The sequence below is a fragment of the Durio zibethinus genome, chromosome 1, assembly GCF_047325235.1.
Source record: "Durio zibethinus cultivar Kanyao isolate XHJ-2024 chromosome 1, ASM4732523v1, whole genome shotgun sequence".
NCBI lineage: Eukaryota > Viridiplantae > Streptophyta > Magnoliopsida > Malvales > Malvaceae > Durio > Durio zibethinus.
Window position 1 is genome coordinate 30,761,026 of NC_143162.1, and position 26,336 is coordinate 30,787,361.

At 34.4% G+C, this 26,336-nt stretch overlaps 1 protein-coding gene and 1 pseudogene across 1 annotated transcript; both read left to right on the plus strand.

Annotated features, from left to right (window-relative positions):
• The first annotated feature begins 2,645 nt into the window (after positions 1 to 2,645).
• Positions 2,646 to 21,082, plus strand: LOC111310764 (cyclin-A1-1-like; annotated as a pseudogene).
• A 107-nt stretch (positions 21,083 to 21,189) lies between these two features.
• EMB1968 (ATPase family associated with various cellular activities (AAA)) lies at positions 21,190 to 26,204 on the plus strand. Its single transcript, XM_022912390.2, has 12 exons — positions 21,190 to 21,462; positions 21,600 to 21,678; positions 21,804 to 21,883; positions 22,261 to 22,383; positions 22,953 to 23,022; positions 23,109 to 23,182; positions 23,350 to 23,470; positions 23,557 to 23,619; positions 24,037 to 24,096; positions 25,024 to 25,149; positions 25,235 to 25,318; positions 25,850 to 26,204. The coding sequence occupies exons 1-12, from the start codon at positions 21,419 to 21,421 to the stop codon at positions 25,952 to 25,954; spliced, it is 1,029 nt and encodes a 342-aa protein (XP_022768125.1). The 5' UTR covers positions 21,190 to 21,418; the 3' UTR covers positions 25,955 to 26,204.
• Positions 26,205 to 26,336: the final 132 nt, after the last annotated feature.

Consider the following 26,336-nt stretch of genomic DNA (forward strand, 5'->3'; position numbering starts at 1 on the left):
CATTCCCACTTCTATAAACAGGAGTATAATTCATTTTGTTTTGAAGGTGCCCCGTACCTTCAAAGTTGCCAAGAGTAAGGAAACTTCTACTCGCAATCAGGATAATCGAGTTTGGAGTCACGTGGTGGTGTTTCTTGTATGGATACAATTTGGACGAGAGATGCGCATATACCACAAACGTTTCAGGTCTTTCTTCTCCAAGCAGCATGTATGCGCCTAGAAGCATAGATATCTCTCCTTGTAGATCATTTTGTGGTTCAGTCTCGGTGGATGAGACCATGTCTACTTGCTATTCTTTGAAGAGCCCAGAGTTTGACTATGTAAAGAATGAGGATGACACAGCAGTTAAGTCGCTCAAGAGGAAGGCAAACAACAATTTCTACTTATCAGACTAAACACAGGAAGAAGGTTTTAATTTTGCTTAATGCTGTCATTTTGTTTGACTGTGAACTAAAATTCCTATAAATGGTGATGAATATGTTAGTTTAGGCCAAAATATTATAATCAATTTACTTGATTTGGAAAATGAAATTAGTAGTATTATATTTATCTCCTGCCTCAATGTTCTTCCGTTAACCAACCTAAGGTAAGATTTCCAAGATAAATATACTTTAGGAGATGGGACCGAATGATAATGCTTCTGTTGTTGATAATGCTTCTGTTGTTGATAACACTTCCACAGATCCCCAGTTTTGTGCACCCCTTGCTCATGAAATTTACAAGAACCCACTTGCATCTGAGGTATACCATCTTTTTTTTTTTTTTTTTATCCTGCCATTGATAGGCTGTTTGCTTCATAGTTAGTTGGATTCCTATGTAGTGTCACTTGAAAAAAAAAAAAAAACTCAAATACATAGTTAACTTTCTGTGTACTTACAAAACAAGACTTATATATGTATTGCTTGGTTTCTAGTTATTTTTCTGATCTTCTTTTAGATGTTTACTTTTTTTTTTATGTACATGGAATTGAATTTGTTGGGTCTGAACCAATAAACACAATAATGCAAAAATTATATATCACAATAAATCTACAGTAATAGACAATAATCAACAACACGGAAAAAATAAAGTACACCAAAATTTACGTGAAAAATCCTCCGGTGTAGAGAGAAAAACCATGGACCATTAAAACAATCTCCACTATCAAATAATGGATATACAAAGTTATTCTTTAGCTAAAACTAGAGCTAATCAACAACTAAAAAGAGACAATTAGAGAAATCTTATCAAATAGATGACTCAACAAATACACATTGGATTTGTTTCTAGAGAGTTTAAAATTCGATCTTCACCGTTCAAAATGAAAAAATCTGAATCATAAACCTACTGACAAAATTTTAGCTCAATCGAACCACGGATCAACTTCCGTTCAACCAACTCTCCCTTCTTCCTTTTCTTTCTATTTTTCTGGCTTTCCTTTTTTCTTTTCTTGGTTTGTAACACCACCTTAAAACAACTCCACCTCTTTTTATTAAGTAGTTAGGGTTTTATATAAAAAGAAAGACCAAAGCCCATGACTTTTGATTGGTCCAAAATCAATTACATGGGGTTGGACCTTACATATCCTAACAATCTCCCCTTCTAACCCCATTAGGAAGAGATTCATAATCATAGCAGTTTCATTTGAAACTTACCTTGGCTAAAGAACTTATTCCGGTCAAGTTACTACAGAACTCAAGCTTCTCCCTGAGAAGTATCTTAGTCAACATATCTGCTACATTCTCATCAGTATAGACTTTCTTCAACAGCATCTACTATTCCTTAATAACTGAACGTAACCAATGATATCTAATATTAATATGCTTTTGTTCTAGCATGGTACATGACATTTTTACTCAAATCTAAAGTACTCTAACCATCACAAAATATCACATAATTTTTTTATTCAACTCTAATTTAAAAAGAAAATATTTCATCTAAAATATTTCTTTACCTACTTTGATTACTGCAATATACTTAGCCTCTGTAGTTGATAAAGTAACACACTTTTGTAACTTAAACTGCCAAGACAGAGCTTCTCTTGTAAAAGTGAAAAAATACCCAGAAATAGATTTTCTACCGTCAAGATCACCTGCCCTATCAGTATCAATAAACCCTTCTATAACTAATTGTGAAACTTCATAACTTAAACACATTTTTAAGGTATCCCTCAAATATCTAAAATTTATTTCACTGTTTCACTGTTTCCCAATGAACCTTTCTCAGATTAAAAAAATATTTGCTCACTATACCAATTGCATAAGCAATGTCAGGCTGTAGACAAATCATAAGGTACATTAAATAACTTATTGCAGAAGAATAAAGAATACTAGACATAGCTAACTGCTCTTCCTTAAATACCGAACAAGATTTCTTACTTAGATAAAAATGGTTGGTAAGTAAACTGCTAACTGATTTAATATATTGCATGTTGAATCTATTAAGCACACATTCAACATATTTTTTTGTAACAACCACAGCTCTTATATCTCGGATAATGTTCATACTGAGAATATGCTTTGCTAAACTTAAATCCTCCATGTCAAAAGACTTAGATAATTATTTTTTCAACCTGCAAACTATACCAATATTTTGTCCCACAATCAACATATCATCAACATATAATAAAAGAATAATGAAGTTACCATTAGAGAATTTTTTGACATACACATAAGGATCCGCTACCATTCTTTTATAGCTATGGCTCACCATAAAAGAATCATTTCCAATTTTCTTTATTCACCACAACCTACGTAAACATATTTTCCCCTGCTTTGACTGCCACAAAATTTGTAAATGGAATCTGCTGTGCTGATCAATTTCTTGAAGTTTGAAATGACAGTCCCAACAGCTAATTTTTTTCTGAGGTAATGCTTCATTCTCTGTGGAGATTCGTTCTCAATATAAAAGAAAATTTTTGTTTTAATCTAAAAGTCTTATGATTTTATTTTATAAAAGATATCTCATAGATTTAATTTAGATTTATATATATATATATCATAGTGAAATTTCAGATTATCTTAATATGAGATTGGAACGTCACAAATTCTTTTTGTTAATGTAAACACCATTTTTTTTAAAATTTTTATTTTTTATTATTTAAATTTTATTATTATTATTTTTTTCTCCATTTCTGCGTTTGTCTTTATTTCCTTTCTTTTTCTTTTTTCTTCATCCTTATCTGGTTCAAATCTAGTACACAATCCCTGAAGTCAAAAGCACCACCGATAGCTGCCAACGACCGACAAGCCACCAATCACGGACGGTAGGTGTGATTTTTCAGTTGAAAAATGGGATTCGAATCTCAAAAAATCTGAAATTTGAATCCCAACAAGCTCTATAAATAGAGCTTGTAAACCAGACCAAAAGAGAAGGAGAAGCAAGAAGCAACAAAAAAAAAAAGAGAGATTCTGTCGAAAAAATTTTTGCAGAAACAAAAAAAAAAAAGCAAAAGCAGTCCCCTGGAACAGGGAACCCAGCACCAAATTACACCTACAAAGACACTCAACAAAAACAAACCAAAAAACACAAAAAAAAGTCTTTTTTTTTTACCGAAACTTTGAGAGCAGATCTAGGGAAGTGAGGATTTTTTTTTGGTGAAAAAGAGGTTAGATCTGTACTCAAGAGGTCGAGAAGAGTTCGTGAGAATTTTTTTGGAATTTTTTGACACCGCTGACGGTGGCCGGAGTTCGCCCCCGGCGAGGACCACGGTGGCCATCACGACGGACGGCCACTGGACCTAGGTGGCCGGAAAAAAAAAAAAGGAAGAAAAGTTTTTTTTTTTCGGAGGAAGGAAAGAATGAGTGAAAAAAATTTTTTTGAACCTTTTATATAAACGCTCAGAACCAAAATGACGTCGTTTCATTAAAGGCCCAAAACGATGCCGTTTTGAGCACAGGATCCACGCTTCAACCCACGACCCGATCCGGGATCCGCGCACCCGACCCACGACCCGCTTCTTTCATCAGCTCAGACCGGTCTGACTGGATCGGAACCGAATCGCCCAGACTGAACCGAACCGGTATTGAACCGTCCAGACCGAGCCGAACCACCAGACCGAACTGTCGAACCGAACCGCGCGTTGACCGGACCGTTGATCGGTCCGGTTCAGGTAAAAAAATTATTTTTTTTTGAAATTTTTTCTTATTTTTTATATATTATTTTATTAATATTTATGTATATTAAAATATTTATATTTGTTAGATTAAATGATGAAATTGTGATTAAAATTTTTTTATGTGATTATGTTAATAAACTTTAAAAATAATAATATAAAAATAAATTTAATAATAATACTAAACTAATAAAAAATAAGAGAAAAGGAAATTTTTATCCGATGATGAGATTCAAAGGTATTCTGAGTAGTGATGCCTACGAAATCTCTAGGTGAGAAGATTTTTTTAAGTACTACCAGCGTATTGGAGTATTTATAAAAAATTTTCAATACAGTAAGGATTTTCTTTTTTTAAAATAATAAATAAAAATTGATTAATAAATTAAAAAATATAAGTAATAAAATAGGAAGAAAAGAAATTTAATCCAATGATTGGATTCTAAAAGTATTCTGAGTAGAGATGCTTTAAGAAATCTCTAGGTGAGAAGATTTTTTTGTAAAATATTACCAGCGTATTGGAATATTTATAAAAAATCTTCAATATGATTAAATTCTTTTTTTCTCTTCAAAATTTCAATTAAAATAAAATAATTAATAAAATTTTTGAATGAGAATAAAATGTGTGCATAAACATGAAAATATTTTGCATGGCATGCATGACATAATTTCTTACGAAAAATAAATTCGAGCCTCCAAAGATGAGATTCTAAAAGTATTCCAAGTAGAGATGCTTTAAGAAATCTCTAGGTGAGAAAGAGTTCTTTTAATGTTACCAACGTACTGGAACATTTTAAGAATTATTTCAATAAAAAGGTTTTAATTTATTTTTCTCGAGAATAATTTTTTTTAACATGACATTTTCTTACGAAAAATAAATTCGAGCCTTCAAAGATGAGATTCTAAAAGTATTCCGAGTAGAGATGCTTTAAGAAATCTCTAGGTGAGAAAGAGTTCTTTTAATGTTACCAACGTACTGGAACATTTTAAGAATTATTTCAATAAAAAGGTTTTGATTTATTTTTCTCGAGAATAATTTTTTTAATAAATAAAAAATCAAAGAAATTATTTTTCGAATATTGAAAATAAGACTGTTTATATCAAAATCAAAGGATAACAAATTGTTAATTGGTACCGTTTTTAACGGGCGTTGTGGGGATGCTAATCCTTCCCCATACGTAATCGACTCCCGAACCCAAACTGTTTCGCAGACCGTAAAATTATCTTTTTAATAAATTTTAATTAATTTTAAGATTTCATTAAAGGATATGTTTTAATAGGTGGCCAATCGCACCTAGCCAAAAAAGATTGGTGGCGACTCCATTATTTTTTATTTTGTTTCCAAATTCGTCGGGCGGATGCAAAACCGTTACGACAGCTTGACGACTCCGTTGGGGATGCCTTTTGTTTTCGAGAGTCAGGCCAAAATTAACTATTTGTTATCCTCAAATTTTGATTTAAGCAGTCTCAATCAATTTCTTAATTTTTTATTCTTCATTTTTAGTAAAAAAAAAAAAACTTACACACATTTCTTTTACTATGCCTCTTATGTTTTATTTTTTTTGTATATATTACTGTTAATAAATTAGGATATATTTGCACACAATTGCACAATGCATCTCATACATGAGCTCTATACCCGGGCTCCGTCCTTTATAGGAGAAAGTAAAGTACCTATGCTCTCGTGAGGTGATAACCTCCGCAATGGCAAGCGAAATACTTCCACTCGAATTGAAACCTTTCCGTTCGTAGCCTGTAATGGGTGAGGATCGGGGTGCCTTACTAGTCCAACATGAACGACAGTGAGGAACAATTTGGGAACCTTTAGACCCTGTTAATCCAAACCCAGCATATAATAAGCCTAGAAAACCAGCCTTATGAAGAGCTTTGTCCATCCTCTTGTAATAAAATACCTAAAAATAAAAGTTGTGTATAATATAAAACAAAACAAAACAAAACAAAAAAAAATCTCAAAACAAAAAAACTAAAAAAATGTCTTTTTAAAACCATCCTCACACTAACTCAATTTTTTTCTTTTTTCTTTTGCATTAATCATATCATACAGTTTTGCATCGAGATATTTGCTCTAGGACATTTCTCCTAAGAAGTTTTCATGGATCCCATAGAACTACAGATTTGCTCATCCTCAGTCAGTGTGTCATGTGAGTCGTATAATGAAGTACATGTTTGGTCGAAAGAGGCTCAACAAAAGAACGGAGATTGTTTGCCTACCAGTTATGTGTCTAAGTTACCCGAGAAGGTGCATTTAGATCTTACACAGAATGATTTAAAAGAGTTAGCTGCTGTCTGGGACCAGTTAAGTGAAGAAAGAAAAGAAAGCTTTTGTAAAAAGTATGGGCAGATTGCATCCCTCATTTCAGTAGTGGTTGATGAACTGTTGGTCAAAGCAGCTATACAATTTTAGGATCCATCTTATAGATGCTTCACTTTTAATCAGGAAGATTTGGTGCCAACCATCGAAGAGTATTCGATTTTGCTCGGGATAGAACTACAATGTCCAGATAAAGTATTTACCCGAAAGCCAAAATTAGGTTATCGTAAAAAGTTAGCCAAGCTTATGGAGGTTAAAGTAGAAACCATTGATTCCTTTGTGAAGTCTAAAGGTGAACATCTCGACATTCGTTGGGACTTTCTTCGAAATTTCATTCAGGAGCATTTGGATAATGATCAAGGTATGGATGTGTTTGCTCTAGCATTATATGGCATGGTAATCTTTCTGAAGACTTTAGGTTACATTGAGATAACTGTGGTAGACTTTTTCGAGCAAATTAAAACCCAAGCAATTAATCCCGCTCCAACAATCCTAGCCGAAACCATCAGGTCATTGAATTTCTGTCGATGAAATGGGAAATGACGATTTATAGGATGTGCATCTCTATTATACGTATGGGTCAGAAGTCATTTCAAATGTGGGAAGAGTGCATTTTCAAAACCATATCTTCAAAATAAGGTACCACTCGAAGAATTTTACAAAAGTCAATGGCCGACATTAAAGACTAAGGAAGAATGGGTCTTTTTCTTGCGAAAGATTACTGGGGATGAAATCGAATAGATGGCGCCTTGGATGCCTTGTGTGCCCTTGTTGTATCGTGGAGGAAATAAGCCATGGATTCCATTATTAGGGCTATGGGGCGTTGTAAGTTACGCTCCATTGATGGCACTTAGGCAATTTGGTGCAAAACAGTTTGTTCCTGCTACTCATAGCCTGGTCCGAGTAGAATTCATTTATGGGAAATCAAATCCATCAAGAACCTCAGAACAGTTGATCCAAGCATGGAAGAGAACACAAAGAATGAGGTTAGGGCCTCTCATCGACAAAGTCACTTTTGACTACCAAATTTGGAAAGCAATGCGGCCCAGAGACATAATATTCCCTCCTGATGATAGCTCATATCAATTGGTTAATCTTTCAGAAGAGGTGCAATTATCAGAAGTTGAGCTTATCAAGAAAGAATTAGAAGCTGAAAAAGAAGAAATAAGAAGAGAAAATTTGAGACTTCGCGAGAAAGTAGGGCAATTAAAATATAAAGTGGAGGTACAAAGGAGCAAATTAGAAAAAGTCATAAAAGAGCGAGATTTGGCTAATAGTGACTTGAAAGATCTACACCAAAAAAATAAGAGGTTACGAGTTCAATTCAAAACTGAAAAAATTACCAAGTCTTACCTTGGCTGACAACATGAAATGGATGAGCTTCAAGAGGGAATAAACCAATGGAAGGGCAAAGCTCAAGAAAAGCAAGAGGAGACCACCAGAATTTTTCAAGAATGTCAGAATTGGAAGGAATTATACTCTATAACCTCAGCAAGATTGGTGGAATGCCAAAATGAAAAGAAAAGATTAAAAGTCATGCTCGTAGAAGAGAGAAAAAAGCACTTCGAAGTATTAAATGAAAAAGAATCGCTTCACCAGGTGATCCAAGGGTTAGAGCTACAAATGCAAAACCACAAAAGTCATATTTCAGCAATGATAGATGAGTGGCATAGAAGGGAAAAAGATTGGATCTTCACATGTGATTTAGAAAGATATGCTTATATGATATGGAAGACAGAAAGTTTAGGGAGGCAACAATACATAGAACACTTGACTAATCAAGTTAACAAGGCAATGAAGAAAGCATTGGAGATGGTTGAAAAGGTAGAAGCATTAAGAAGAGAAGTCAATCCTATAGGAGAATATGGACAGCGTCTAGTGAACTTTCTAGATGAGGCGAAGGACCATTACGAACAAGTCAAATGCTTTTATGGAGATAACTCTAGGATGATAAATCCTATGTAATAAAAGTTGTATGGATCAATAAAATTTATAATGTTGAAATTCATCCAAGAGCAAATATCTCACTTGCATTCATGCATCATATACATCATTTTTCATAAAATAAAATTTTTAACACATAGCATTCTAATTTTTTTTCTTTCTTTTTCAAAATAAAAACTTTATGGTAATAAAGGTTCAAGAATAGCTCGTCCATAAAAAATTTCAGCCCAACCAACTCGTCATTCATACAATACCAGGATACAGACAAGAATCATGGAGCAAGAACAGACCAGTCGATTTGAGAGAATTGAGAAAGCTCAAGAAGAACTAAGAGGGGATCTTAGCACAATAATGGATATGCTCAGGAAACTTGACAAAGAAAAAGCGGTGGAAAAAAATCCTAGCTTTCAAGAACAATCGCCAGATATAGTAGATCCTGTCTATCCTCCAGGGTTTGAGCCACGACTGAACCAACCTTCACAAGGAACTAGAGTACCAATTCTTGCTCCTAGTGGATATCCTAATCCTTATCCAGGAATGACATCCATACCTGTTCCAGGATAATTTCAAAATTTTGTTAATCCCATTATGATGAAAAAACCACCTGAGCTAATCTTAGTTCCTGATTTAGATGATCCTAAGGAAAGAGAAAAGTTAGGGATGCAGACATCTGAAAAGGTAGAAGATACCAGTGCCCTGGAGAAGATGAAGTTATTGGAAGAAAGGCTTAGGGCTGTAGAGGGAATGAACTTTTATGGCTCCACAGATGTGACTGACCTTTGTTTAGTTCCAAATGTGGTAATTCTACCTAAATTCAAGGTCCCTGAATTTAAAAAATATGATGACACAAAATGCCCAATGACCCACATCACCATGTATTGTCGAAAGATGGTAGCATATGCTCGAGATGAGAAGTTGTTAATGCATATATTTCAAGATAGTCTTATGGGTTCTGTAGCTAGATGGTATGTCCAGTTAGATAGGACTCATATTCATTCTTGGTAAGAGCTTACAAAAGCATTTCTTACACAATATCGGCATGTCACGGATATGGTTCCAGATCGTCTGTCTCTTCAAAGCATGAAAAAAAAAGTAACTGAAAACTTTAAGGAGTATGCACAAAGATGGAGAGATATGGCTGCACAAGTTCAACCTCCTCTCACTGAGAAAGAAACAACTGTTTTATTTGTGAACACCTTGAAAGCACCGTACTATGAGAGATTGATAGGCAATGCAACCAAGAACTTTACAAATATGGTGATATCAGGTGAGATCATTGAAAATGCCATAAAAAATGGTAAGCTCAATGCGAGAGAGACAAGTGGAGCAAGAAAAGGTGGAGCTCCTAAAAAGAAAGAGAATGAGGCTCAAGCAGTGAACTATATGGGGCAACAATTCAGAGGTTTCACACCTTATCCTACACCAGTATACCAGACCCATTACCCTTCTGTAAACCATGTTACATCAATCCCTCATTCATATCAACTATACCAGTCATTACCACAACCAGCTTATCCACCTCGTTTTCAGTCATCCTTTCAAACACCCACCTACAATCGTCCTGTTGCACTTATCAGACCAGGATGGAAACCTAGTCCTAATATTGGTTTAAAAGCCCCGAGAAATACCCAAAAAAAAATCACTTTTAATCTCATTCTCATGACATACACAGATTTGTATCCCAGACTTGTTGAGAAACATCTGCTTGCTCCTGTTATCATTGAACCTATAAAACCTCCGTTTCCTAAATGGTATAACCCCAATGCAGGTTGTGATTATCATTATGGAATCCAGGTCATTCCACTGAGAATTATACTGCTTTGAAGCATAAAGTGCAGGGGTTAATCAATGAAGGAGTATTAAATTTTGATACCAGCTAACAAGGGACTCCAAATGTCAATGGAAACCCTCTACCAAATCATACCAAACCATCAATAAATGCTTTGATTGATGGGCAAACAAGCTATGTGAAAAAAAGAATAAAAAAGGTCAAAATTTCTATGGCTAAAGTGTTCGAAGTATTGGTCAAAGCTGACATGTTAAAGCCAATAGAACCTCAAAATTACTCTGAAATAATTAACTCAACTGAAAGTTGTAATTATCACAGAGGTGTTCTGGGGTATTCTATCGAGAATTGTCAACAATTCCGTCAGAAGGTGCAAAAATTGATGGATGAAGGTCGAATAGAGTTTTACCAAGAGAGAAAAGAATTGGTGAAAGCTGAAGTGTCCACCATTGATTCAAAGAATAAGTTTATACGTAGATCGATAACTATCTATTATGATGAGAAGCCAACATCAAAGCTAGAAAAGCCCGTCTCTCGACCAGTGGTGATAATTAAAATTTTTGGCCCTTTTTCATATCAAAATGATAAAGCAGTACCTTGGAAGTATGATTATGATGTCGTAGTTAACCCAGATACTACCAACATAACGGGTGTAGGAGGCATAACTCGAAGTGGGAGGTGTTATACCCCAGAAGCTCTAGAAAAAGCTAGAAAGGAGAAAGCCAAGGTAGGAGAAAAAAATGAAAGTCAGAGTGGTCTTCACATAACCCTAGAAAAAAAATGTCAGAAGCCAGTATCTGAGAGTGAAGCAGGTGAATTTTTGAAGTTAATAAAATATAGTGAGTATAGCGTGGTAGAACAGCTTAACAAGATGCCAGCTAGAATTTTGCTATTGTCATTATTGCTCAATTCAGAATCACACTGTAATGCTTTGCTGAAAGTGCTAAATCAAGCATATGTGTCTCACAATGCTTTCGTTGAATATGTAGAACAGCTTGCTGACAATCTGACGATTTCAAACTATATCTCTTTCAGTGATGAAAAAATTCCTCCTGAAAGTAGAGGAAGTACCAAGGCTCTTCACATTACTGTGAAATGTAAAAGTCATATAATGGCTAAGGTTTTAATTGATAATGGTTCATCCATCAATGTTATGCCTGTGACTACTTTGGCAAAATTCCCTGTTGATGGATCTTATATGAAACCTAGTCATATGATAGTGAGAGCTTTTGATGAAACCAGAAGAGAGGTGCTAGGAGATATAGAAGTGCCATTGCAAATTGGCCCATGCATTTTCAATGTGAAATTTCAAGTTATGAACATCTCTCCTTCATACAGTTGTTTATTGGGTAGGCCGTGGATCCATATGGCAGGTGCTGTTCCATCCTCATTACATCAAAAAATTAAATTTATTGTTGAAGGAAAGCTAACATGTGTGGCAGGAGAAGAAGATTTATTAGTAACTCAACCGATAAATACTCCTTATGTGAAATCGACAGATGAAGCTCTAGAATGTTCTTATAGATCCTTCGAGATTGCTAATGCAACATATATAGCTGAAAGAGCTAAATTATATTCGTCACACTTATCTACGACTACTAAAATGGTAGTCAAACAGCTTACGAAGATGGGATGGCAACCTAAAGCTGGACTTGGGAAGAACTTGCAAGGAATCACGAAGCTATCAACCATATATAAAAAGAGAGACAGATTTGGCTTAGGATATAAACCAACAAGAGGGGACAGAGTAAGAATGGTGAATGAGAAAAGAGAGGATAGCTAATCTTAAGGGATATGAGTCGGAGTCAGACCCCATAGTCATTCCATACCTCTATGATTCTTTTCACTCGGGAGGATACATTTATTCAGATTTACCGGGAGCCTCAAGTGCAGGATTCATGGAAAAATTTTTAGAGCTGGCCATTCAAATGGTGGATGATGGAGAAAAGAAGAGTCGAAGTGAAGAGTTGTTCATGTACCCTTGTCCTTCAAATTTTGAGCTGGATAATTGGAAAGTTACAGAGCTGCCTATTGTTTTTAAAACTTTGAAAAAGTAATGTGAAAACTTTAAATCCCTAATTGCTTTTTACGAGTATTAGGAGATCTTTTATGGTGTGTTTATGTTTGTCATTTTAATAAAAGACTTAGAAGATGCATCCACATTTTTTCTTTTGTTTTTATCTTCATTTTACCTTTCATTCTTTTCTTTCCATCATTTTCTTGCCATTCCATTTTTGTGTGCCAATATTCTCTTCATCTTACCCTTTTGCAGGGTCTCAAACAATAAACATGAAGATAATCATGGCAATAATCTCAAATTTGATTTTGAAAACTTAATTCATGTTGATGAACTTAATAATAAGGAAGATTCAGATAACTACACACTGCCTCTTGATTTGTTAAAATTAATAGAACATGAAGATAAGCCAATTGAACCCCACCAAAAAATTATTGAATCAGTAAATTTGAGAGATGGTGAGAATAAAAGAGAGGTCAAAGTTGGTACATCTCTTTTACTAACTGAAAGACAGAAGCTAGAAGAGCTGCTCCGAAAATATGTAGATGTGTTCGCATGGACTTACCAGGATATGCCAGGCTCAGCACTGATATTGTAAAGCATAAGTTACCTTTAAAACCAGGATGTAAACCGATGCAGCAAAAGCTAAGGCGCATGAAACCAGAGATGCTACTAAAAATTAAAGAAGAAGTGAAGAAACATTTCGATGCTGGATTTTTAGAAGTGGCAAAATATCCTGAATGGGTAGCCAACATAGTGCCAGTTCCTAAGAAGGATGAAAAAGTGAGAATGTGTGTTGATTATCGAGATTTGAATAGAGCAAGCCCTAAGGATAACTTTTCTTTACCTCACATCGATACTCTAGTGGATAATACTGCTAGGCACTCCATATTTTCCTTTATGGATGATTTTTCAGGCTATAATCATATCAAGATGACTCGAGATGATATGGAAAAAACTATATTTGTGACCATGTGGGGAATATTCTATTATAAAGTCATACCTTTTGGGTTGAAAAATGCTGGTGCTACTTATCAAAGAGCAATGGTGACTCTTTTTCATGACATGATGCATAAAGAGATAGAAGTGTATGTAGATGATATGATTGTAAAATCTCGTGAAAGAGAGGATCATATAGTCAATCTCAAAAAACTGTTCGACAGGTTGAGAAGATTTCAATTGAAGTTGAATCCTGCCAAATGTACATTGGAGCCAAATTAGGAAAACTATTGAGCTTTGTAATCAGTGAAAAAGGAATTGAAGTTGATCCAGATAAGATACAAGCCATCCAAAACTTATCTCCTCCTCATACCTCAAAAGAAGTGCGAGGTTTCTTAGAGAGATTAAATTATATTGCTCGCTTCATCTCTCAACTCACTTATAAGTGTGATCCTATTTTTAAGCTTCTCAGAAAACATGATCTTGGAGAATGGAATGATGAATGCCAAGAAACTTTTGATAAGATCAAAGAATACTTATCAAATCCACCTGTGTTGGTGCCACCAATGCCAGAAAAACCTTTGATTTTGTACTTGACAGTGCATGAAAATTCAATGGGATGTGTGCTGGGACAAAGAGATGAAACTGATAAGAAAGAACGAGTAATTTACTACTTGAGCAAGAAGTTCACTGATTATGAGTCAAAGTATTCACCATTAGAGAAGATGTGTTGTGCATTAACCTGGACAGCTCGAAGGCTTAGACAATACATGCTTTATCACACTACTTGGCTCATAACAAAGCTGGATCCTATTAAGTATATCTTCGAAAAGCCCTCATTGACAGAAAGAATAGCACGGTGGCAAGTTATGCTTTCAGAATATGATATCATTTACGTGACTCAAAAAACTATTAAAGGGAGTGCAATAGCTGAATTTCTTACTGATCGTGCAGTTGAAGATTATGAGCCAATGAAATTAGATTTTCCTGATGAGGATGTGATGGCCATTAAAGAAAATGAACCTGTTGAAAAATCATGGAGGATGTATTTTGATGGAGTTGCTAATGCTTTGGGTCATGGTATTGGGGTAATTTTGATATCTCCTGATGGACATTATTACCCCATCACAGCTAGATTAAATTTTAATTGCACAAACAATGTGGCTGAATATGAGGCCTGTGTTATGGGTCTACAAGCAGCAATTAAAAAGAAGATCAAAGTGTTAGATGTGTTTGAAAATTCAGCTTTAGTCATCTATCAGTTACGAGGTGAATGGAAAACAAGAGACTCTAAGTTGATTCGATACCATAAATACATCTCTGAGTTGGTCAAGCAATTTAAAGAAGTTCAGTTTGAGCATCTACCTAGAGAGGAAAACCAAATTGCTGATGCACTGGCTACTCTAGCTGCAATGATCAAAATAGATGCAAATACTGAAATCCAACCCATCAAGCTGGATGTGAAAGATGTACCAGCACATTGCTCAAGTGTTGAAAAAGAAATTGATGGAAAGCCATGGTATCATAATATCATGCAATACATTAAAAGCCAGCAGTACCCAGAACATGCAACAAAAAATGATAAGAGGACTATTAGAAGATTGGCTATGAATTTCTTCATTGACGGAGATATCCTTTACAAAAGAGGTCGAGATCAAGTGCTCTTAAAAAGTGTAAATGCAGCTGAAGCAAAGAAGATTATTTAAGAAGTGCATGATGGAGTTTGCGGGCCACATACAAATGGTCATATGATGGCTAGACAAATTATAAGGGCTGGCTATTATTGGTTGACAATGGAGAGTGACTGTATTGATTATGCTAGGAGATGTCATAAATGTCAGATTTATGCTGACAAGATTCATGCTCCACCATCAACATTACACGTTCTAGCTCCTCCCTGGCCATTCTCAATGTGGGGCATGGATGTCATTGGTCTCATCACTCTAAAAGCTTCGAATGGGCATAGATTCATTTTTGTGATGATTGATTACTTCACCAAATGGGTAGAGGCTGCATCATATGCTAGCGTGACCCGATCTGTGGTATGTAAGTTCATGAAAAGAGAGATAATATACAGATATGGGCTTCTGGAGATAATTATTTCTGATAATACGAAAAACTTGAATAACAAAATGATGAATGAAGTATGCACTCAGTTCAAGATCCGCCATCGTAATTCGACACCATATAGTCCAAAAATGAATGAGGCAGTGGAGGCTACGAATAAGAATATCAAGAGAATCCTGGAAAAAATGACTGAAACTTACAAAGATTGGCATGAGAAGTTGCCTTTTGCCTTGTATGCTTATAGAACATCAGTCAGAACGTCTACTGGAGCCACACCGTTCTTTTTGGTATATGGTATGGAAGCTGTGCTACAGTCGAAGTGAAAATTCCCTCACTGAGAGTCCTGATGGAGGTAGAGTTAGAGGAAGCAGAATGGGTTCAAAATCGCTACGAGCAGTTAAACCTTATAGAAGAGAAAAGACTGTCAGCACTTTATCATGGTCAATTATATCAAAAGAGGATGATGAGAGCACATGACAAGAAAACTCGTCCCCGTTGCTTTAGGGAATGAGACTTAGTGTTAAAAAGATTCCTTTCAAATCAACATGATAATCGGGGGAAATGGACACCAAATTGGGAAGGCCCGTATGTGGTGAAAAAGGTTTTTTCTGACGGGGCATTGATTTTGGTAGAAATGGACGGAGGTGATTTACCTACCCCAATAAATTCAGATGTTGTGAAGAAATATTTTGCTTAAAAAAATAAAAGAGAAAAAAATGATGACTTATCTAAGTTGAAAACCTGAAAAGGTGACTTAGATGTGAAACAAAAGCATCATCAAGAAAAGATCCCACAATGCAGGAGCAAGTGTAGTTTGATGAACTCTGAATAATCAAAGAAGCCATCTGATTTAGTTTTAGAGAAAGAATCTGAGAATATTTTGTTCATGATTATCTTGTGATCATTCTTTTGACACATTTATTTCAACTCAAACACTTTGACATACACTTGTTATCAGCCATAGGAAATACATTATCTTTCATTTAAAAATAATGCCTATCCTTTCCTTTATCCTTATTTGATATATATTTTTTTTCCATCAGAGAAATGTGTGATTGCATTTTATTTGTCTTGAACTTAAAATGATGAAAAGAAAAACAAACATGAAAGATCTCAGCATTACTTTTAAAGTTGACAAAGGCAAATGAAAAAGGATGAGAAAAGCATGACAAGACATTGATGTTGCAGACTTTTGAAGAAAAATATTATGGTCAGATGTTGAAGACAGATTGGTCATATAAGAATTCGGATAAAAGAAGTCGAAAGTGAGAGATTTCGAGAACCTTTTTATTACAATGAATGATTTTGATTGCATTACATGTATTGCATCATGAGCACTCAGTACATGCATCCATAAGAAGTTGTGACAAAGATAGAAATTTTTCTTTTCTTAATGAAAAAAAATAAGATTTTGGTAAAGACAATGATCAAACAAAGGAATTCAAAATAGAGAAATTTACTTGTTCAAAAATGAAAACTCAAATTTAAAAACAGATGAAGATTTTAAAATCGTTGAGCCTCTGCTGAGAGGAGCTTTTCCAGACGAGATTTTAAAGTCGTTGAGCCTCTGCTGAGAAGAGCTTTTCCAAGATGAATTTTAAAGTTGTGGACCCTCTGTTGAGAGGAGCTTTTTCATGAGATTTTAAAGTTGTTGAGCCTCTGCTGAGAGGAGCCTTTTCAAGAGAATTTTAAAGTCATTGAGCCTCTATTGAGAGGAACCTTTTCATGAGATTTTAAAGTTGTTGAACCTTTACTGAGAGGAGCCTTTTCAAGAGAATTTTAAAGTCGTTGAGCCTCTACTGAGAGGAGCCTTTTCAGGAGATTTTAAAGTTGTTGAGCCTCTGCTGAGATGAGCTTTTTCAAGAGAATTTTAAAGTTGTTGAGCCTCTGCTGAGATGAAACTTTTCATGAAATTTTAAAGTTGTTGAGCCTCTGCTGAGAGGAGCCTTTTCAAGAGAATTTTAAAGTTGTTAAGCCTCTGCTGAGAGGAGCCTTTTCATGAGATTTTAAAAGTTGTTGAGCCTCTGTTGAAATAAACCTTTTCAAGAGAATTTTAATGTCGTTGAGCCTCTGCTGAGAGGAGCCTTTTCATGAAATTTTAAAGTTGTTGAGCCTCTGCTGAGATAAGCCTTTTCAAGAGAATTTTAAAGTTGTTGAGCCTCTACTGAGAAGAGCCTTTTCATGAGATTTTAAAGTGGTTGAGCCTCTGTTGAGAGAAACCTTTTCAAGAGAATTTTAAAGTCGTTGAGCCTCTGCTGAAAGGAGCCTTTTTATGAAATTTTAAAGTTGTTAAGCCTCTGCTGAGAGGAGCATTTTTAAGAGAATTTTAAAGTTGTTGAGCCTCTGCTGAGAGGAGCCTTTTCAAGAGAATTTTAAAGTTGTTGAGCCTATGCTGAGAGGAGCCTTTTCAAGAGAATTTTAAAGTCGTTGAGCCTCTGCTGAGAGGAGCCTTTTCATGAGATTTTAAAGTTGTTGAGCCTCTGTTGAGAGGAACCTTTTCAAGAGAATTTTAAAGTCATTGAGCCTCTGCTGAAAGGAGCCTTTTCATGAAATTTTAAAGTTGTTGAGCCTCTGCTGAGAGGAGCCTTTTCATGAAATTTTAAAGTTGTTGAGCCTCTGCTGAAAGGAGCCTTTTCAAGAGAATTTTAAAGTCGTTGAGCCTCTACTGAGAGGAGCTTTTTCATGAGATTTTAAAGTTGTTGAGCCTCTGTTGAGAGGAGCCTTTTCAAGAGAATTTTAAAGTCGTTGAGCCTCTGCTGAGAGGAGCCTTTTCATGAAATTTTAAAGTTGTTGAGCCTCTGCTGAGAGAAGCCTTTCCAAGAGAATTTTAAAGTCGTTGAGCCTCTACTGAGAGGAGCTTTTTCATGAGATTTTAAAGTTGTTGAGCCTCTGCTGAGAGGAGCCTTTTAAACTTTCAAAAATATCGATTGAACCTCTGTTGAGAGGAGCCATTTTCTGTCGAACCAAAAAATTATTTTTTTTTTGAAATTTTTTCTTATTTTTTATATATTATTTTATTAATATTTATGTATATTAAAATATTTATATTTGTTAGATTAAATGATGAAATTGTGATTAAATTTTTTTAATGTGATTATGTTAATAAACTTTAAAAACAATAATATAAAAATAAATTTAATAATAATACTAAACTAATAAAAAATAAGAGAAAAGAAAATTTTTATCCGATGATGAGATTCAAAAGTATTTCGAGTAGTGATGCCTACGAAATCTCTAGGTGAGAAGATTTTTTTAAGTACTACCAGCGTATTGGAGTATTTATAAAAAAATTTCAATACAGTAAGGATTTTATTTTTTTAAAATAATAAATAAAAATTGATTAATAAATTAAAAAATATAAGTAATAAAAATAGGAAGAAAAGAAATTTAATCCAATGATGGGATTCTAAAAGTATTCCGAGTAGAGATGCTTTAAGAAATCTCTAGGTGAGAAGATTTTTTTGTAAAATATTACCAGCGTATTGGAATATTTATAAAAAATCTTCAATATGATTAAATTCCTTTTTTCTCTTCAAAATTTCAATTAAAATAAAAAAATTAATAAAATAATTAATAAAATTTTTGAATGAGAATAAAATGTGTGCATAAACATGAAAATACTTTGCATGGCATGCATGACATAATTTCTTACGAAAAATAAATTCGAGCCTCCAAAGATGAGATTCTAAAAGTATTCCGAGTAGAGATGCTTTAAGAAATCTCTAGGTGAGAAAGAGTTCTTTTAATGTTACTAACGTACTGGAACATTTTAAGAATTATTTCAATAAAAAGGTTTTGATTTATTTTTCTCGAGAATAATTTTTTTAATAAATAAAAAATCAAAGAAATTATTTTTCGAATATTGAAAATAAGACTGTTTGTATCAAAATCAAAGGATAACACGTTGTTAATTGGTACCGTTTTTAACGGGCGTTGTGGGGGTGCTAATCCTTCCCCATATATAATCGACTCCCGAACCCAGACTGTTTCGCAGACCGTAAAATTATCTTTTTAATAAATTTTAATTAATTTTAAGATTTCATTAAAATGATATGTTTTAATAGGTAGCCAATCGCACTTAGCCAAAAAAGATTGGTGGCGACTCCATTATTTTTTATTTTGTTTCCAAATTCGTCGGGCGGACGCAAAACGGTTACGACAGTTAAAGCTTAACGTCTCCAACACAAAGTATACAGATTTATCAAATCACATTAAACATTAGGCAAACTCAACACAAAGTACACGCAGATCACAGGGTCTCAATATAAGTTGGGATTCTAGAGGTAACTCTTACCATATAACATTTAGCTCCTATAAGATTTTAGAGTTGGCTCTTACGGTGTAGCACTTAATTCTCATCAAATTAATAACTGCTTTGATATCATTTGTGGAGACTCATACCCAACTTGTAAGGTATTGTCCATTTTAACCTAAAAATCTCATGATTTTATCTCACAAAAGCCGTATCTTAAATTTAAATTTAAAACTCTACATATTAAAAACATCACACTTATTTCATACAATGTGCAATTAGTAAAAGATGCCAGATTGTTGACATGATTCATGAAAAATGCACAGGCAATTTGTTCATGCTGCTAAAATGATCAATCCGGTATCTCTTTCATGGACTAGAATTTTTACATTCATTTTTATGTTTTTGCTCCACTAACCAGCTTTAGTTTACATTATAATTAGATGTAAACTTGTACTAGTAGATCCTTGAATCTTAAGAATCTTCAGGGTGGATATGGTTGTTTCTTTTATTTGTGCCCTAGTTAAATGATAGGGGAATTATTTTAGTTCTTCAAGCCATCATGCTTTTGTCAAACTCTATTTACTTAATGAATCAGAAACCACATTAACCAATGAGGGCAATATATGCCTGCCTTTTGTAGGTTCAATCCATGCAGTTTGAATGTTTGGCCAACCACATTGCAGAGTTATCACTTCTTGAGTACACTACGCTTCATTATTCTCCAGCGCTGATAGCAGCTTCTGCTGCTTTCTTGACCAATGTATACTCTCCTTCAAAGAAACGTTGGGTATGTCCCAAAGAAAGTTTATTTATTCTAATACTTATTCTGATATATATTTTTAATCTGATATTTATTAATTTTATCTACATTTTTATAGCTTCTATTAGCTAATATTTGTTTACTTTTCGCATCTTGTTGCACAGGATTCTATGTTGGGGCTTTACACACTATACCAACCCTCTGATTTAGGGGGTGTGTGAAGCACTATATCATCTCTGCCGTAATGGTGGTCGTGCTAATTTGCCAGCAATCAGAGAGAAGTACAGTCAGCATAATGGTGGTCGTGCTAATTTGCCACCAATCCGGGGCAAGATTTTTACTATAGCTTACCGGAGTGGGCCAAATTTCTTAGTAAAGTAAGAATCCAAGAATTTTGATCCAGTAAATATGCATTTGGTACATGAGCTGAACCTTTTTCTATACCAAACTGAAAAGTTCACCTTCACAATAAAAAGGGTAAACAACTGATTTTGTAACTTGTAAACTATTGTTGGTTATTTTAACGTTTGATGTGTGACATTTTCTCCCCTGCATCAGTACAAATTTATGGTACAGTACTGCCCTGCATCAATACCTCAGGAGTTATTCCAAGATGTTAGCAAGTAGTAGAGGCCCAATGGAAACCATCATGGTATTCAATTTGCCTTTCAATGCTCTATCTGCCGGATGTAGTAAGAATGTAAGTGTTGATTTTGTAGGCTAGGGATGGGATGGGATCTTCATTTCCTTCACAGTTTTTGGGAAAAGCAACATTGATTCTGATGATGAGTTGTACACTGTCTGTATGCCTAATCAAAAACATTTTCCTACTACTGACATAAACAACGTAGGAAAGTTTAGACCACCTATACCAGTTACTAAATTTTGTTAGTTCTGATAATTTTGGCATAATTTAAAATCAAAAAGATAATTGCGCTTCAGCATTTGTGCGTAATCTTTGTTTAAAGAGCAAGATTAAAATAATTTTTTCTCCAAATCAACAAAAAAAAAGTAAATTTCTTGGGACAGTAAGTTCCAAAAACTGGTCGTTCGTTTTGGTAGAGCCCATCTGCTAATCTAATAATCCCCTGACCATTATAGAGCATAGCTACCATCTATCATACCGAAAAAGCGGGAAAAATAAAGAAAGAGAGAAAGAGAAAAAAAAAAGTCGCTATAAAAGGAAAAAAGAGGGAAAAGGTAAACAATTGACGCAGGCAGGAGAAAAATGGCGCCAGTATTACAGAGCTCTCAACCTTGGGTTGAAAAATAGTACAATATCTCAATCTCTCTTTCTTTCCATGATTTCATTTTTGTTTCTCTTTTTTTTTTAATATTTTGAAAATAAATCTATTTGCTTTTCTTTTTTGTTTGTTCTGTGATTGGGTAATAACTTTGTTTGTTCTCAGTCGGCCAAAGCAAGTGAAAGATGTGGCGCACCAAGATGAAGTGGTTCGAGTTCTCACCAACACCCTCGAGACTGCTAATGTAATTATATCTTCCCTTTCAAAATTTCCTTCTTGTTTTTCTGATAATCGTTAGTATTTGTTTGATTTTTAATTATCTTGAAAACCCTAATTCAACGCTATTTTTGAAAAATTTTTATTTTGTAGTGCCCGCATATGCTCTTCTATGGCCCTCCCGGCACCGGCAAAACCACAACCGCACTTGCCATCGCCCATCAACTCTTTGGGTATTCCTTTTTTTTTTCCCTTTCTGAAAAATTGTTGTTTTATGGGAGAGAAGCTTTGGCTTAATGCCTTCATGTTAGAATAAATTCTTGTAGCAATTTGAGAATTAGTCGGCGGCGTTCGCAATTAGAAGTGTACCCAAAATGAAGATTAACTCTTTGGTGGACTTTTAAGCTTTTATTATTAGTGCAATGATTTGTGGAAACATGTCTTCGTTGTCTAAATTTAAAAGAGTTCTGCTGAATTTATGTTCTGTCTATTAGACTCATTAATATTTGTAGATGATAGAGTCGACGATGTTACTTTGATTTCATTTTACCCTTACTGAGTGATTTTTACTTCACTTTGTTTAAATTTGATTGCAATCCAATTTTTGCAGACCTGAACTCTACAAGTCTAGGGTGTTGGAGCTAAATGCAAGTGATGACCGTGGGATCAATGTTGTTCGTACTAAGATCAAAGATTTTGCTGCTGTTGCTGTAGGGTCTGGTCAGCGTCAGGGGTATGCTATTATATATATATATATATATATATATATATATATATATATATATTATAAATAAAAGGCTTAATACCCAAATATGTCCTCGAACTTAAGTAAAAAATGGAATTAAGCCACCGAACTTTATTACATGTAAATAAGACTAAAATCTTTTATTTTTCTGTATGTATAACTATTAACTTTCAAAATCAATAAAAAAAAAGTTCAATTGAATTAGCTGAACAGTAACTGCCGATTTCTCACACAGTTGGCAAATACGTGGCAATATGATGTGGAAAATAATGCACACATGGCATGAATGATGTGGCATTTTAGTCCAAAAAAATTGGACTGATTTTCATTGATTTTCATTGGAAGTTTATGGTTATATATAATATATAGAAAAATAAAAGATTGTAGCCTTATTTACATGCAATAAAGATCAGGGGCTTAATTCTAGTTTGAACTAAAGTTCGATGGCATATTTGGCCATTAAACTTAAATAAAATTATTTCCACTTTGGTCTACAGTTGTTCATTTGCCTCTTTTATGTGTACCAATTATCTTTTTCTTCCTTTGTGTTTTTCTAGGGGTTATCCTTGTCCACCATTCAAGATCATTATTCTTGATGAAGCAGATTCAATGACAGAAGATGCTCAGGCATGTGTTGTTTTCATAGCCATCGTGTTATTATTCACCTTGTATAGGCACATGTTTATTTCATTTTATTAAACATGACTCTGCAGAATGCTTTGAGACGTACCATGGAAACTTACTCAAAAGTTACACGATTCTTTTTCATATGTAACTACATAAGCAGGTATATTTTCTTCTTTTATTTTTTCCTCAAGTTTCCTTTTTCCCTTTTTAACCATAGGTTTAATTTGGTAAAACTTTTAGCACTATACTGCTACAATTTACTTGTAGATCACTATAAAAATTAGATAATTGGTAATTCTTAAACATTTTGTTATTGAATTTCCATAGGATTATAGAGCCACTTGCTTCAAGATGTGCAAAGTTCAGGTTCAAGCCACTTTCAGAAGAAATCATGAGCAGTCGTATATTGCACATTTGTGATCAAGAAGGCCTCAATTTAGATTCAGAGGTGTGAACCTGGTGTCTTAAAGCTTGTTGTATGAGTAATTCTTTGTTAAATGGCTTCTTTACTAAATATTTGATGATTCACCATAGGCTCTTTCAACATTAAGTTCCATTTCACAAGGTGATCTTCGTCGGGCTATTACATACTTGCAGGTAAGCAGTAGATTGCAATACATTCCCAGTATTTTTGAAATTGTGATGTTTCTAATTCTCTATGCTCTTGTACTATAGTTTTCTTTTTGACAATTTGGTTGCATACTTGTGGCAACTAACCCTACTTTCTCTTCTGCTCACTGCCCGGTTTAGTGGGCCTTAGTTTGTTTAGCTGCCTTGTAGATGATACTTTCCAGTGAGGGGGTTTACCCTCAATTCCTACCATGCATCTGTAATTGTTTGGTTCTAAAATATGATTTCTAACTGCATTCCAGCCATCATTAAAAATTATGGTTATTAATTGGTCAATTCCTAGAATGACGTGCTCCATGTATATGTTAATTGGTCATGCTGGTCAACTGGCCAGATCTCTCATCCTTTTGCAGATGATGAATATTGTGTTATGGAATATTGCAGGGAGCTGCGCGCTTGTTTGGATCGTCAATTTGTTCCAAGGACCTAATTAGTGTGTCTGGGGTAAGTTATATGATACATTGACACTTAATTTCCCAATGCTTAGTAAATTTACTCTACAATTTGCATTGGTTGATATTAGGCCTTTATAGATTTATTTTTGAACCAATCATTTTTTAAACCTAGATAGATAGTTTGGGAAAAACTGCAAAAATAAGCAAGGGAAATTTACTCCCAAAGAGGGCCTTTTTTTATATTTAGACTGACCAGAAGATGTTCAGTCTTCAGATTGAATTCAAAATTGAACTTCTGTATTTTGTGTTTCTCTATGTTGGCCACCTTTATGGATGAAACAACTAAGGGCTTGTTTTGAGATGTTTTTGTTCACTTTTTTGGAAATTGGAAACAGAATTATGTTTGGTGGGTTGTTTTTGTTTTAAGAACCAAAAATTGAAAACAAAATTTTGGAAATTGTTGGAAGTAAAAAAAAAAAAAAAATTGATGTTTTCAATATTTTGAAAACATTGCAATCATTGTTACTACACAGATGAACAATACCTGTAAGTCAACAGTATCAGTTTGAATGCCAAAATATTGAAAGATGACCATCAAAGCTGCCAAAAATTTGGATTCAAGCCCCTGCCAATTTGCTCAACCCATGCCTTCAACCACATCTCTTAATGGTCTGTTGTCTTAAGACTTTTGCAACAAAAATATAATTTTCAAACATGTTTTCAACTTCAAAAAAATGGAAATAAAACAAAACAAAATGTTCAAAAACATAAAACATAAAACTGGTAACAATACCAAACGTTCACTAAGCCAGTTGTCTTCTGATGTGACTTTTTCTTTCTTGAATTTTTTGAAAAGAAATTTTTATGAAGAAGAACAAACATAAAATTTTACAATTAGTCACCTTTTTCCTTTTTCTGTTTTTGTTCTATCTAATTGACTTTGGCATGCCTTAATACTTAAATTTCTATGTATCAGGTTATCCCTCAAGAAGTTGTTGATGCACTTTATGCCGCATGCAAAAGCGGTAACTTTGATTTGGCAAACAAGGAAGTCAATACTGTGATTGCAGAAGGGTATCCAGTTTCTCAGATGCTTTCTCAGGTCCAGTTTCTTTATTTTCATCCATGCTTACTCACCATGGTTAATTGCTAGATATATCTGATGCTTAATATAATGCTTCTTCCAGTTATTTGATGTGGTTGTTGAGGCAGATGATATACCAGATGAACAGAAAGCTAGAATTTGCAAGTGTTTGGCTGAAGCAGATAAGGTTAATTTCACCACATAAACTTAGTTCTGTTGGTTGTCTGCTGCAAATTTTTTAGCTTTGGTCATTATAGAAACTGAAGTGAGATCTACTTCTTTGGTTTTTTCCCCATAAAAAATCATATCTATTGTGTCAAAATTAGATGTTTTTCTTGGTTGGTTAATATAGCCCAGCAATGAAAGCTAAGAAATAGTAGGGCTGACTGGATCTTTTTAAAATTTGTCTGAACTTGTGCGACTCTGCTATTTTTCAGTAATCCTATTGAGTGCTACCTTTCTTTGTATTAAACTGATTGAAATTTGGTTTACTACTCATAACCAACAGCAAATTAACTGAGTACTGTTAAAGTTGGCAGGTTAATTTATTTTCTTCCTTTCCCCATTTCCCCCCCCTGGACACTATCATACTCAATGGTTTTCTTTACATCATCCGAGAAGTGCTAACTATTTTCTTTTGGGTTGTTGTGTAAAGGAAAATCCACTTATACTAATCAGTTTATTGGTGTAATACTTATATTTGCTCATTGGCCTGCAGCGTCTAGTTGATGGTGCAGACGAGTACTTGCAGCTGCTGGATGTGGCCAGCAACTCAATGCGAGCTTTGTGTAACATGCCACAGGAATTCTCTTTTGAAAGTTAGCGGGACAGCCTAGATTGGGATGCAGGGACTTTTCAAGACAAGGAGAGATTCAACTTTTTGAATTGTAAAGTTTTGCATATTGCAACAAAACGGCTTTTCAAACATTGTATTATGCCTGTTATTCACCGAAGATGGGTGGCCCACCCTTTTGAATCTCTTGTCACTTTAACATGGATTTTGTATGTTAAATATGATCTCTCTTTAACTGATCTATAATTTAATGCTAAAGACGATGAGTTCTTGGCAGGCACTCCTGTTTTGCATGCTGCTTCTTATTAAAACAGCAATACTTATTTGATATAGTGAAAAAAAATCATGAAATGGGGGACCAAATTACTTTTCTGTTGTCGATTGCTATCATAATTGTGAGACTGAGAGTAAT